This window comes from Bos indicus x Bos taurus, chromosome 27 (assembly GCF_003369695.1).
Source record: "Bos indicus x Bos taurus breed Angus x Brahman F1 hybrid chromosome 27, Bos_hybrid_MaternalHap_v2.0, whole genome shotgun sequence".
Classification (NCBI taxonomy): domain Eukaryota; kingdom Metazoa; phylum Chordata; class Mammalia; order Artiodactyla; family Bovidae; genus Bos; species Bos indicus x Bos taurus.
Window position 1 is genome coordinate 36,333,782 of NC_040102.1, and position 13,971 is coordinate 36,347,752.

At 40.7% G+C, this 13,971-nt stretch overlaps 1 protein-coding gene across 2 annotated transcripts in view; it reads right to left on the minus strand.

Moving 5' to 3' along the window:
• The window catches only part of KAT6A (lysine acetyltransferase 6A), a 108,812-nt gene that overhangs the window by 22,827 nt on the left and 72,014 nt on the right, over positions 1–13,971 (minus strand). For both annotated transcript variants that reach the window (XM_027530102.1, XM_027530101.1), the window contains exon 9: positions 2,843–2,958. In XM_027530102.1, the coding sequence (XP_027385903.1) occupies positions 2,843–2,958 (116 nt within the window). The remainder of the gene's footprint in view (positions 1–2,842; positions 2,959–13,971) is intronic.

Sequence of the window (13,971 nt, forward strand, 5' to 3'; positions counted from 1 at the left end):
AGTAGTCATGTACAGTGGCTAAAAGTTATAGCTATATGGTAAGAGAAAAGTGGGATTAAATCCTGGTTCTCCCATTTAGAAACTGTGTGGTCTTCAATATGTTTGCTGGGCCCTGGCCTGTGAGAACAAAGATAGCAATATCCACCTCACAGAATTATTCCAGAGATGTTTAGTCACTGAGTAAGCTCAGTGAATGGTAACTATGGCTATTATTTATGATTAATACTATGAATATTTTTATTCTCCTTTCATCCATTTTATTTCATCATTTAATGGTCATTTAAAGACTTAAGAGGATGCTGTTCCTTAGTAATTGGGGTTGTACATAATCTAAGCATCAAGTCAAGTCAGGAACAGGATCAAAAGGTAGAGCAAGGTTCCCAAACTACTCAAATATGTGAGAATATGCGTTTTTGGGATCTTATCTTAATACGAACTTGTAGCAAAGAGGTTATTAAGAAGCTAAAGCCCTAAGCAGCTCAGGAGTAGAGAACATTCCGTGACCACAGTTCCTCTTGCCTTCAGCCTATTTGCGTCACGTCCTTAGAGGCAGAGTCCGGCCCTCTATGGACCCATCTGCCATGTGTGAGCATCACATCGCCCTGCGGGGGAAACCTCAGGTTACAACCTCTGCTTTATATTCTTCAACGTCTGAGACTTAATCATACTGCTCCAAATGAAGCTGCTTCATTGCTGTTGTTTCATTTTGTTTTTTAAAAATCATGGATGCAAGACTACTTAACATATACCACACACACAAATATCTGAATATTATAGGAGATAATACGTAATCCCACTTCCCAAATAATTTTTCCTTTTACGATCTCCTCTTTGTTTTTGCTCTTCTTCTTTGTTTTGCTTTAGGACTCGGAAATTTTTTAAAGTGTTTAGAACTTTTATTAATAAGAAAATAATTTAGAAGTAATTTAGCAGAGAATAGTCATTAACAAAGTAAAAATATAGGTTTATTATTTAGAAAGCACGTGATCTCTAAACATTATAGTCAACTCAAGTTTAAAGAACTCAGAAGTGAAACAAGTCTAAACTCAACAAAACATGTTTTTTTGAAAATGAATTAAGAAAATTAAGACTATATAGATAGAAAAAATAATTACTAAAAAACATATAAATTACACAATATTATCTGCTATTTTCAGGGAACCCTTCACAATGGTGACTAATGAAAAGTACAGAAAACATCTAAAATTCTACTTAGATGTATGTTACAGTTCTGCTGCTGCTTTCTGTTACAATTCCTATTAAACTTCTTAGGTTATTTATTTTTCTGCTGGCAATGTTTATTCTTTCACTGGTAACTAACTCCCTCAAACTTGATTAAGAAGTCAAATTCTAGGGACAAACTCATCAGAGCAAAATGCAACATTTTTAATCAGACTTAGTATCTTAAAACTGACAGCCTCATTCTCCTCTGTCTCTGCTCCTGACTAAATGAGCTCCGCCCCTCCTCCCGCCCTGGAGAGGAAAAGAGCAGGTGCCTGGGGCTGCACTCCCCACGGCAGCCGTTGGGCGGGACACACAGCTGAACAGGCTTTCTGTTCCAGGCGGGGCACTCTTGTGATCTGCACAGCTGGGAAAGAGCTCACTTAAAATGGTAATGATTTATTTTAAACTTCATGATGAAATTAATTCTTCAACTTTGCTGTTCTTGATTATACAATACCCTGGCTGGCCATAACTCCTGAGGAAGACATTGCACTAAACACCTGTGTTCTGTAGGTAGTTGAGGAATTTCCTTCCCTCTTTTAACATATATACATAATATATAATGTTTTTAACAAACTCAGATTGTTATTCTTCCATGAAATAAATATAATATTGCCTTAAAGGTCTAACACAGAGTTTGGAGGTAACTGATCCTACAATAAATGGCTCTCAGCTACTGTGTTTCATAAGCTTGTATGTCAGATTCCTGGGGTTTTGCTTTCTCCCCCCACCTCTCTGTCACTGAGGTCTGGGTCTCACTCCTACTTTTCTAATCTGCTTAGATTTGTAAGCCAGATTAAAGAATTAATGACTGCTTCAAATGCTAAGCCAGTGTTTAATTTTTTGACTGAATCTTATTTTTCAACTCTTTTAATTTCAACCCTAAAAGAAAAAAATAACTGACGTTACTGACCACTCACAATTTTTAAGTGATTTACATGATTCTACTCATTTAATGTTCACAATAAACCTCCTGAGGTCAGAACTATTATTATCTCTGTTTCACAGATGAGGAAACTGAAGTACCAAGTAGCTAGGTAATTTCTAAGGTTACATAGCTTATAAATGTCAGAGTTGAGTCAAGAAACAAATCTGGCTTCATTAAGCTCACTACGTTATCCCAAAAAGCTGGTGACTGATCAGTTTTTATATCTAGAAACCCAAGCCATTTATATATAATTTTATACCATTTGGCTAATTATTTCTGGGAAAACAATTTACTAAGTTTGTTAAATTATAAAAATTTAAATAAAAGGCTACTCAGTAAAACTTTATTTATAGTTAAGTATAAGAATTTCTCTTTAAAAGAAATTTTTTTGGTGTGAGATATGAAGGCCAATTTCTCATAAAGAAAAAAATGTTCCCCTTTCATTCTGACCATGTGTCATATTTCCGATCTTAAGTAATAGTTTTTGGATAGGTTACAGAAAAAAAAATTATAAAGCCAACTGAGACTAAGTGGCTGCCAAAGTATGCTGCTATTATGGACACTTAAAACCTACCAGTTTTCTTGAATGTAAAGAGATGAACTGGACTACAACAATGTCTCCAAGATCACTTCTAGTGCTGGAGTTCTAGGAACCTAAGAACAAAAGGTAAATGGCCTCTCAAAACATACCTTGAGTATTCTTGAGGATATGGAGAGGAGTACCAGGTATGAATTTCATACTTCCCAAACTCAATAACAGAGGGACAGCGGACTTGTGGATCAGGAGGACCAGTCACTCCAACTTTCTGTGCAGTGAGAAAATACATTGATTACATAAGTTAGCTACATTAAAAACACTAAGAGTGGAGTGAGAAAATACACTGGTTATATAAGTTAGGTACATTAAAAATACTAAGATAGGTAACAAACAAAACAAAAAAATCGTCTGAATCAAAGTGTCCTGTTCTCAGGATTCCACAAGGAATTAGAAAAGCCAGGAACAAGCTAATGAGTTTTGAAATAAACTGTCTTACTCTTTAAAACGAGCAACCAAATGAAAACTAAATATGCTAATAAATCTCCTAGAACCAAATGCAGTTGGTGACACTACAGTTTCCATATTTAATAATACTGTGAATATCCTCAACTAAACTCCTTCCTTAATGACTCAGTAGTTAAAGAGACACCGTGGCACAGGGGGATTCAGAGTCAGGGATGGGGAGGAGGGCCTGCCGCCCACAGGCTGAGATCAGACATACAGCACCCCAACTGACAGAAGCAGCAACAACCTACTCAACAGGGGCGTGCACACAGAAAGCAAGCATCCTCTAGTCTGCAAAAGCAGGTACTAAGGACAACACGAAAAGAATACACCAAAACAAGTAAGAGTCTTCAGTCCGTTGTACACTTCTCCTAAAACTTCCTTCCTAGTAGCTTTTCACAGGGAATTTGATTTGCCCTGTGCCCAGTGGAACAAGATTCGTATACACGTATAGGCATACCTCAGAGATACTGTGGATTTGGCTCCAGACCACAGGAACAAAGTAAGAATCACAATAAAGCACGTCACACAAATTTTTGGTTTCCCAGTACATATAAAAATTATGTTTACACTCTGGTCTATTAAGTTTGCAATAGCATTATATCTTAAAAAAAAAAACGGACATACTTAATTTAAAAATATTTTATTACTGAAAAATGCCAAACATTATTTGAGCCTTTAGCAAGTCCCATAACAGATCATCAGAACAAATACAATAATAATGAAAAAGTTTGAAATGTTGCAAAAATTACCAAAATGTGACACAGAGACATGAAATGAACAAATAAGTGTTCTTAGAAAAATGGTGCTTGCTGATACACTTGCTCAACTAGGAGCTGCCACAAATTTCAATTTGTAAAAAACATTATCTGTGAAGCACAATAAAGTGAAGAGCAATAAAAGAAGGTATGTCCCCGTGTATATTATATATATAACATACAATACATAACCATGTATAATTATCATGGATATTCTATAAACATGAATTAATGTTTTCAAAAACGGAGCTAGAATTCGGCCTAATCAAACACAAGTATTAATAACTCTTAAAAGGAACAACCAAAATTATCCTTCACCATTTTATGCTTTAAAAACCACTGAGAGATTACCAAAAGTCCCTTGCTGGAGCGCAGGACAAACACACACCCCACCCCACCCCCACTTCTAACAAATCTAAAAAGATATAATATCAAATTTATATTCTTTATATAAATTTATTTAAGGAAAACGCCTCTTCACCATAACTCATCTGAGGACTCCCTCTGGTCTGTCTAACCACTCCCTTTTCTAAAAGGCCAAGGGACGTATCTCGGGTTTCAAGTTGGAGCATAGCCAGGTGAAACCTCACCTCTTCCTTGAGGCACCTCAAAACAAAAGACAAACATCTGTTAGTTGGATAAACTGTGTTACGACACCAAGGAGCACTGAGGCTCTTTCAAGAGCAAAATCAAAAAGAAAAACACAAGATGGGGTTAGAGAAAGATTTTGTTTGTTTGTTTCTCAAAAGCCAAACAGAGCTTTGCAAAAGTTTTAAACACACTGTTCTTTAAACTACATTCCAGAATCATGTACTGTAATTCACAAAGTAGCACCTTTTAGCCTATCTTCACAGCTCCAAATAACAAGAACAGTAATACAGAAAATATCAGAATAACCAGTCAGAAACCAAATCTAACCTCCTGGGCCAAGGGTCACACAGGACGCACACAGGGCGAGGCCACACACCTGCTGCGACATCACCTGCGGCTGGACAGCCTTCCCGTCCGCGGCCGCGCGCTCCTCCAGGCGGATGCCTGACGCGAAGGTGGACACCCAGCTCCAGTACAACTGCTTGCACATCGCCGCCACCTGCGGTCTGCGGAAGGCCGGAGGCACGGCACACCTCCCTGCCTTCAGGGCCCTCGGCCTCCTGCACTAGGAAACGCGCCGGCCACCCTCCAGCTCCCTTGCGAAAGGAGCCTCTGAGCCAGCGTGCAGAAGCAACAAAGGCTGTGCAGCCAGGAAGGAGCAGGTGCGCCCAACCGCCCGTTAACCCAGGCCTTGCCAAAACCAAACTGCCAAGTCTGAATTACAAAGTTATCTTTGATTTCATGTTTAAATTTCAGTCAAGATGTCATCAAATATGCAACTTTCCAAAGTAGCAGGTATTTAACAAATCAAGAGCACATAAGTTTTTTTTAAGCTTTTAACTTGGGTGCTGCCACCCTGTGCCTTCCTTCTCATTTGAATACGCCTAAACAGCTAAAACAAAACACACATTCTGGGCCAGAATGGACTGTCCAACCTAAGAAAATACGGGAGGGGACACTGAATGCACTAGTAATTGGACTAAATCAAAAGAGGTAACTTTAAATATGCCTATTCTAGAGAATGAAACTTATTACCAGCAATTTTGGAGAAAAGGTTGTTACTTTTCTGCAAAAAACTCCACTTCCATCCAATAGCGAGAGACCACTCTTGTATACACTGACCCCCAGCCTAGATCTGGTACAAAAGGAAAATTACAATTGAAGTTGACACAGCCCTGCCCCTCCCGTCAGACATCTCTTTTCCATTCCCTGTGGGAATGACACTTTGAGGTGGGAATGGAAGGTAGGATTCCCCTTAGTATCAGCACGAGAATGTGCAATGGTGGGAGAAGATATGTCTTTCTGACACTGGGACATTTCCCATGAAAACTTTAATAAAAAACAATCCTGTTCCTTAAGGATTAAAAGTTACCTGATGAAAGAGATGTGTAAGAATGAAGTCATAAGCTGTGAAATGGAGAGAGCATGAACTGGGAAGAAAGAGCCTCAGTATGTGTGGGGTACCTCCTGTGCAGACCCTGCATCTCGCACTGTCATCTCCTTCATTCCCCACAATCCAGTCCTCAAAGCAGGAAACACTTGCCCACTTCACAGACGGGGAGGGGTGTGGGGTGAGAAACAAGGCTCAGAGAAGTCGAGGGAGAAGGACAGCACAGGAACAGCAAGAGTGAAGCACAAACAGAAAGAACCAACCAGGTACAAGGTGAGACAGAACGTATGGGGAGCCCTCAACTAATTAATTTCTGAACTCCAAAAGTTTGTAAATTTTTTTGAACTAGAACTTAGCTTTCCAAAGTACACATCCACAGCCTCTTATCCAAAACGCTTGGAATAGAATGTGCTTTGGAATTGTGAACTTTTCTCGTTAGAAAAGTGTTACAGTACATATATGTATCTTAAATCAACAGCCTCAGCAGGGTTTGGGACAACACTGCATAATCAGATACCTTCATATTTCTTCAGCAAAGCATATGAATATTCATATATTCATAGGATAACTAAAGAATATATTGGGCTTCCCTGGTAACTCAGATGGTAAAGAATCTGTCTGCGATGTAGGAGACCCAAGTTTGATCCCTGGGTCAGGAAGATCCCCTGGAGAAGGGAATGGCAAACCACTCCAGTATTCTTGCCTGGAGAATTTCACGGACCATGGGGGTCACGAAGAGCGGACACGCCTGAGCAACTGACACAACAAAGAATATATATACATTCCAGTGTTCTTGGGAGAAGGCAACGGCACCCCACTCCAGTACTCTTGCCTGGAAAATCCCATGGACAGAGGAGCCTGGTAGGCTGCAGTCCATGGGGTCGCTAATAGTCGGACACGACTGAGCGACTTCACTTTCATGCACTGGAGAAGGAAATGGCAACCCACTCCAGTGTTCTTGCCTGGAGAATCCCAGGGACGAGGGAGCCTGCTGGGCTGCAGTCTATGGGGTCGTGAAGAGTCGGACGTGACTGAGCGACTTCACTTTCACTTTTCACTTTCATGCACTGGAGAAGGAAATGGCAACCCACTCTAGTGTTCTTGCCTGAAGAATCCCAGGGACGGGGGAGCCTGGTGGGCTGCCGTCTACGGGGTCGTGAAGAGTCAGATACGACTGAGCGACTTCACTTCCACTTTTCACCTTCATGCGTTGGAGAAGGAAATGGCACCCCACTCCAGTGTTCTTGCCTGGAGAATCCCAGGGACGGGGGAGCCTGGTGGGCTGCCGTCTATGGGGTCGCACAGAGTCGGACACGACTGAAGCGACTTAGCAGCAGCATACATATATAGATAGTCTCAAATCAGTTCAGATTATGTTTTGCCAAACAACTGAATTAGGATAAGATCTTACAATATAATGACTTCTAATCAATTTTCATTCTCTAAAGAAGATATATACACAGATGGGCAATATGCACATGAAAAGATGTTCAACATCACTAGTCACCAGGGAAATGCAACTGTACATCACACCCATTCACACCCATTAGGACGGCTACTAAAAATAAATAAATAAATAAACCCCCAGCAAATACCAAGTGTCAGCGAGCACGTGGCCTTCGTGTATCTCCTGGACTGTACCAGGCACAAGCCCCTGCCCACAGCCTGCGATTCCAGTACTCTGCTGTTCACTCCTTCACCTTGCTCAGCCTTCTGCTACATGGTGGACAGTCCCTAACCCAACAATTCAAAACTGCACAAATCCATCCCTCCCCTCAGAGTTCTCTGCCCCCCACCCCGTGCTTTTTCCCCATAACGTTACCACATGATACAGTATTTACTTTAATCCGTCCCCACTACTAAACTGTTAGCTCCTGAGAATACGAATTTTTTTTTTTAAAGTCTGCTTTGGTCCCTGTTTTCTCTCTAGTGCCTAATGGTACACAAGGTAACCAGTACCCGGTAACGTTTACTGTTAAATGAACGTTATCTATGTTAACAACTTCAGCTATTACCCATGCAGTTTCAGCTGTCACCTGTGTGCTGATGACCTGGCAAACCTACCTGGAAGCCCTCCTGATCACCACATCCTTTTACAAGACAGTCTAGACTTCGCACAAGCCCCCAGTGTGTGTGACCACGATTGGGAGAGGCCATCCAAAGAAGCTCCCCTTCCCACATCCAGTATCATCATCTACTCAAAAAAGAACACTGGGAACTATGTGGTTCTGTCCTTTCGTTTAACCTCAACTCAACCCAGCACTCTACCTTTCCCATCCTATCCTAAATCCTTCGCACAACCTCTGCCTACTGGACCCCCGCCGCCTTCATCCAGGCCCTGGTCACGTCTCACTGACCACTGTGAGCAATGGACTGGAGGGCTTCTTTGACCCACTTCACACTGCATCACTAGAACTAGGTTTCTAAATGCAAATACAACCATGCCGTCCTCTTTAAAATAAATTCTTCAGGAGCTCCTCAAGAGCTATTTAACTACTTTAAAGAACCACCGTTAACTAGAAAGCAAAGTACAGATGGCTTCACATGGACCATGGGATCTTCGTGACTCGGTCTTCTGGTCTGTACTCGCCTTTTCAACTTCATCTCTTAACTGAATGCCAACCGAAGAAATTACACACAGCTCAAGTGTTCAGTAACGTTCCTCACACCCAAACCATTCCATGAGAAATGCCCTCCTCTCCCCATCCAGTAGCTAATTCTCATTCATTCTTTGAACACCCTAGTCAAATATCACCTGCTCCCTGAAGATGACATGAACAGCCTAGGCAGATGCCTTGCTGTCATTCTCCCAGCATCTCAAGCACATTTACCAGAGACTAGCAGTTAAGGATTAAAGATCTGGAGTCACACGGCCTGGTTCAAACGCTGATTCTGATACTGAATAACTATGTAATTCCAGGTATGATAATCCTTCAAAGGCTTCAATTTCTTCATATGTTTGAAACGGGAGCAAGTAACAAGATTTTATTAAATGCAAAAACTGACACATAATGCTGAATGTAGTGAACCTAGAACACAATAAAAGACTTCCTATTGCTAACCACAAGGCTTCAACTATTGTTTTATAAATGTATGTTATCTGGAGAGCAGAGACACATTTTCTATGTATCTGTGGGTTTCCAGCACCCACCACTAAGATAGCTAGCAGAAACCGGCATGGATTTAGTGCTCACCACATGAGTGACACACCAAGTGCTTGGCAAATATCAATTCATTTAATCCTTTCAACAAACCTATTAAGTAACTTAGTTGACAAAGGTCACTCGACAGGATTTGAACCTGGGCAGCTTATTTCTAATACCTAGGCTTTTAACCACTATCTTAATGAATATTCAGTAAAATTTTGCTAAACTGTCAAGTCCGGCAGGAGGGTTCCCACAAAGAAGGGCAGCAAAAAGAAGAAAGGCCAGTCGGCCATCAACAAGGTGGTGCCCGGAGAACACACCATGGACATGCGCAAGTGCAGCCGTAGAGCAGACTTCAAGAAGTGTGCCCGGGGGGCACTCAAACCAACCCAGAAACCTGCCACGACGTGGGCGGGAGCTCCAGATGTGCGCCCTGACACCAGGCTCAACGAAGCTGCTGGGCCAGAGGAGTAAGGAATGTCCCAGGCTGTACCCAGTGGGGCTGTGCAGAAGGTGAAGAGTCACCGAACAAGCTCCACGCACTGGTTACTGGTTACCTGGTTACTGCCTTACCTGGTTACTGGTTACCTGGTTACCGCCTTACCTGTCCACCACTGTCAGAACGCTACAGACAGTCACTGTGGGTGAGAACTCACCGCTTAGAGTGAGAACGGCCTCTGCGTCTTGACTTTCCTAGTGGAGCTGTAGCTAAGAGGCATGCATATCTTTGAGCAGTTTCAAATTACAAAACTACCTAGAGAGCATTTCCTAATACTGGGCCCTTCTCCCCAGTCCCTGGAGTTCATAAATATCTGAACAGGGCCTAGGCAGGATAAGGTGGTTTTAAAGTGCATTCTGGCTTGAGACCGACTGATTAGGTAGTTGGGACATTGAGGGTAAAATGTCAATGCTTTTACATGCATTTTGGTAATTGTAAGATAAATATTTTCCAAGGAAAAAAATAATTAAATAGGGATAACAACTCTTAAGAGTGAAGAGAGTTGCTGAACCTAGTTTATTTCATTTCTAATTAACTGTTAAATTCTTTATGCAAAGAAAAAAGTTATTTCAAAAATGCTATTAGTGTTCTAGAAACACACACACACAATCAAATCCTTCAAAATTAGAAAGCACTAAAAATACTAAGGAAATATAATGCACTATTTGGTGATATTTTATGTAAAAAACCATTCTATTTATTTCGAGGAGGCTGTCATGCTCTTCAACGTAATGACTTAAATACAAATGCTTCTTTTCAGTGATGAATCTTCTAAGAAAAACCATTCCTTCCAAGTTCACAAAATCACTTTTGAAAGATAATTCCAAATAAAACCCTATTCTACCAATTTCTTTGCTTCTGTTTTTTTTTAAGAGGTGGCTGTTTTTTATGGAAGTGTTCACTGAATAGCCACTAATGATGGAAGATAGTACCAGGCAAACTATACCCTTCTCCTGTATTTTTTTTTTTAAAGTAAACAAAAAGCAAAACCAATTAATAAATGACCCTTTTTGAAGGAGGGGTGAAAAAAAGAAACCTTGTGAAATACTTCAATAATGTCTGACTTAATTAGGTAACGTATCACACAAAATTTAATTGCTCAAGATCATCACTATAAGCTATCACTATTGGGAGCTGCTTTTGTGACTGGTTAAAGCTCTATGAGAATTCAAATTATGTCTCACTCACAGGCCCTGCACCTAGCAATTTCTAGAACAGGGTAGGTATTTAAATATGATGAACTACTGGTTGGATGGATTGCCATCTAAGACACTGTAATAAAATCTTCCTGCAAAATTTGTGGAACAAAGGTTGAAGCAGTTTCTACTACAGCATGTCTAGGCTCTCCAAAATGACTCTGTATGCTATGTTTATGAATGCTGTTATTATTTAAAAACATCTAATCTAATCAATAGTGAGTCCCCCCATTGCTTCAACTCGCTTTCTCTAGGACATTAGGTCAGAGAGCCTGGAAGCTGTTCTTGACGTCCCCTTACTCCTTTAAACTACACATCAAACCTACCAAGTTACACCAACTCCATCTCTGAAAAGGATTCTAAATTCATTTCCTTCTCCCCCATCTCCACTGCCGCCTCTCTAGTCTAAGTCACCTTCTCGATCACTGAAAAAGCCTCTACATTTGTTTCCCTGCTTCTACTCTTAGCTTGGAATATGAAGAATTTAAATCCATTCATATAGTGGCTAAAAAAAGAAAATTTAATTCGTATTTGTTCTATTTCCTTGCTAAAATCATTCAATGATTAAAGAAGATGTGGTGTATACATACAATGGAATACTACTCAGCCATAAAAAAGAATTATCATGACATCATTATTTGTAGAATCTAAAAAGAAAAAAAAGACACAGATTTATTTAAAAACCAGAAATAAGACACAAACATAGAAAACAAACTAATGGTTACCCAAGGGGTAAGGGACAGCTCTATGCTGCTGTACACAAAAGAGATGAACAGCAAGGATAAGGGACCTACAGTCAATGTCCTACAATAAAACACAATGGAAAAACAATCTTTTTAAATCATTCAACACCTTCCCACTACAATTGCAATAAAAACTCCAATCCTAACTTATGTCCTCATTTTCTCTCTCCAACTTCATCTTTTGTGGCTTTTATTCATTGTACTCTGGTTGTCCTGGCCTTCTTTCATTTCCTCAAATGTACCAAGTTCTTTTATGCCTCCAGACGTGTACAGGCAGCCCCCTATGTCTGGAACATTCTCCTCAGTAGCTCTTTGCTTTGCTGACTTTCTACTCATCTTTTAAGTCCCTGTGTGAATTATCACTGCCTAGGAATACCAGAGACTGGTACAGGAAGTGTCTACTATGCCCTCTCACCACATTCTTACTTTCTTCCCACTACTTATAAGCTTGTAACAAGAGACTTACTTGTACAATTGTTTACTATCTGTTGCACTCATGAGACTGAACGTTTCATGAAGGCAGAGTCTATGACTGTCCGTCTACCCTATAGCTCTAGCTCCAGGCCAGGCACGTGAATTCTAAATGAATGGACTTCATGGAGAAATATCATCATAACGTCAGTGCACTATTTCCAGACCGTGCTTACGAGAATCAGCACAGGTTAGGGTGCACAAGTCTAGCTGCCTATTTCCTTGGTGCCAGATTCGTACACGGATAATCCCAAGTTTAATAAAACACTGGAAGAAACATACTGTCTCCACTAGGCCTCAGCAAGGCTCAGCACCCCTTTTAACTTTCCCTAGTCATCTTTCTCTTCACATCTCTTCTCTTCACACCTATTATTATAACTTCTGACTCATTTCACCCAACAGAAAACTTTATTTAAATATCCACTCAGTAGACAAATATTTACTGAGCCTTTACTATATTCCAAATACTCAGTATAAAGCAGTGACCAAAAAGAAAGCGCCTGATGTCAAGGCACTGGCATTCCAGAAATGAATGTTTCCATTTAGAAGTAAGTGCTGAGCACCTTGTAGGACAAGCAAGCAGGTAGGGAGACAAAGAGTGACCCAGAAGACAGAAGCAGAGGCCTAAACAGAGTGAGCAGTGAGCAGACTCGCTCTCTGGACCAGAGGAAGGGCCACGCAGACCGGGAGCAGGAAGTGCAAAGGCTCCAAGGCCAAGTGCGCCTGGTGCACCTGAGGAAGACAGAGGAGGTCGGTGGCTGGTGACGTGTCAACAAGGGCCAGAATGGGAGGACAATGTGCAAGAGGAAGGCAGGAACACGGCCACAGTGGGTCTCTTTAAATAGTCTCAGCAGGACTGAATGACCCTACAGGCTTTCTGAGCAGAGTGGAAAGTCTGAAAACATTTATTCTAGCCCCTGTGTAAAGAATACAGCTCAGACACAGGGGTGAGCAGCAGGAGTGGAAGCAAGCACATGAGTATGGAGACATCACAGCAGCCCAAGAGGAAAGGAGGGCAGCTCAGGCTAAGAAGGTGGGTGGGGAAAGCAGCAGTCATATTTTGGAGACATTCTGGAGGTAGGACCAATAGGATGTGCTGATGAACTGAACATGTACAGGGTATGCAGAAAAAATCAAGGATGACACTTCTTTGGGCCTGAGAAAGTAAAAGAACAGAACTACTGCTGATGCCCATTCTCCACTAAAAGGAACCAGGGATTCTCAGAGAAATGGCTGAATCTACAGCATGAACAACAGGAGCCTAGGATATATTGCTGTGGCTAAAAAGCAGATATGAATATGGGCTATACAAATATTGAATCATTTCATTGTACACTTGAAACTTTTTTACAGTTATATAAAATTGAGGTCAATTATACCTCAACTTTAAAAATCACCAAATGAATAAATTGGACAAAGTAACACACACACACACACACACACACACACACACACACAAAGAAGCTCTCCCTGCCCAAATCTGGAACAACCTGAGCATCTAAATAAATACCAGTAACAACAAATGATAAGATAACTCATAAAATAAGAATCTATAAGTCATAGATAGACAGATGGATGGAAAGATGGATAGATAGAAAAAAGGAAAAGCTCTTCTTTATATTAGTATGCCAATTAAAAAACATATGATGGAATTAGAAAATCATCTAATTCCATCTAAAGCAACCAACAAAGTCTAGTGGATAAAATCTGATGAGAAACAGCACATATTTAAACAAAGTATATACCCCAAAATTACTTAATTACAGAGGGCAAATGAGTTCACAGATAAGAAACATGGCATGATATCACTGTAACCAAGTGATCAAAGGACACGTCACCACCGTGGATGTTCTACAAAATAAACGACCTGCACTCATTAGAAATGTCAAGGGCATGAAAAAGACTGAGAAACTGTTCCAGGGTAAAGGAGAATAGGAGACATTATGAGTAAACAAAACACACAATCCTCAGTTGGCTAGTTGA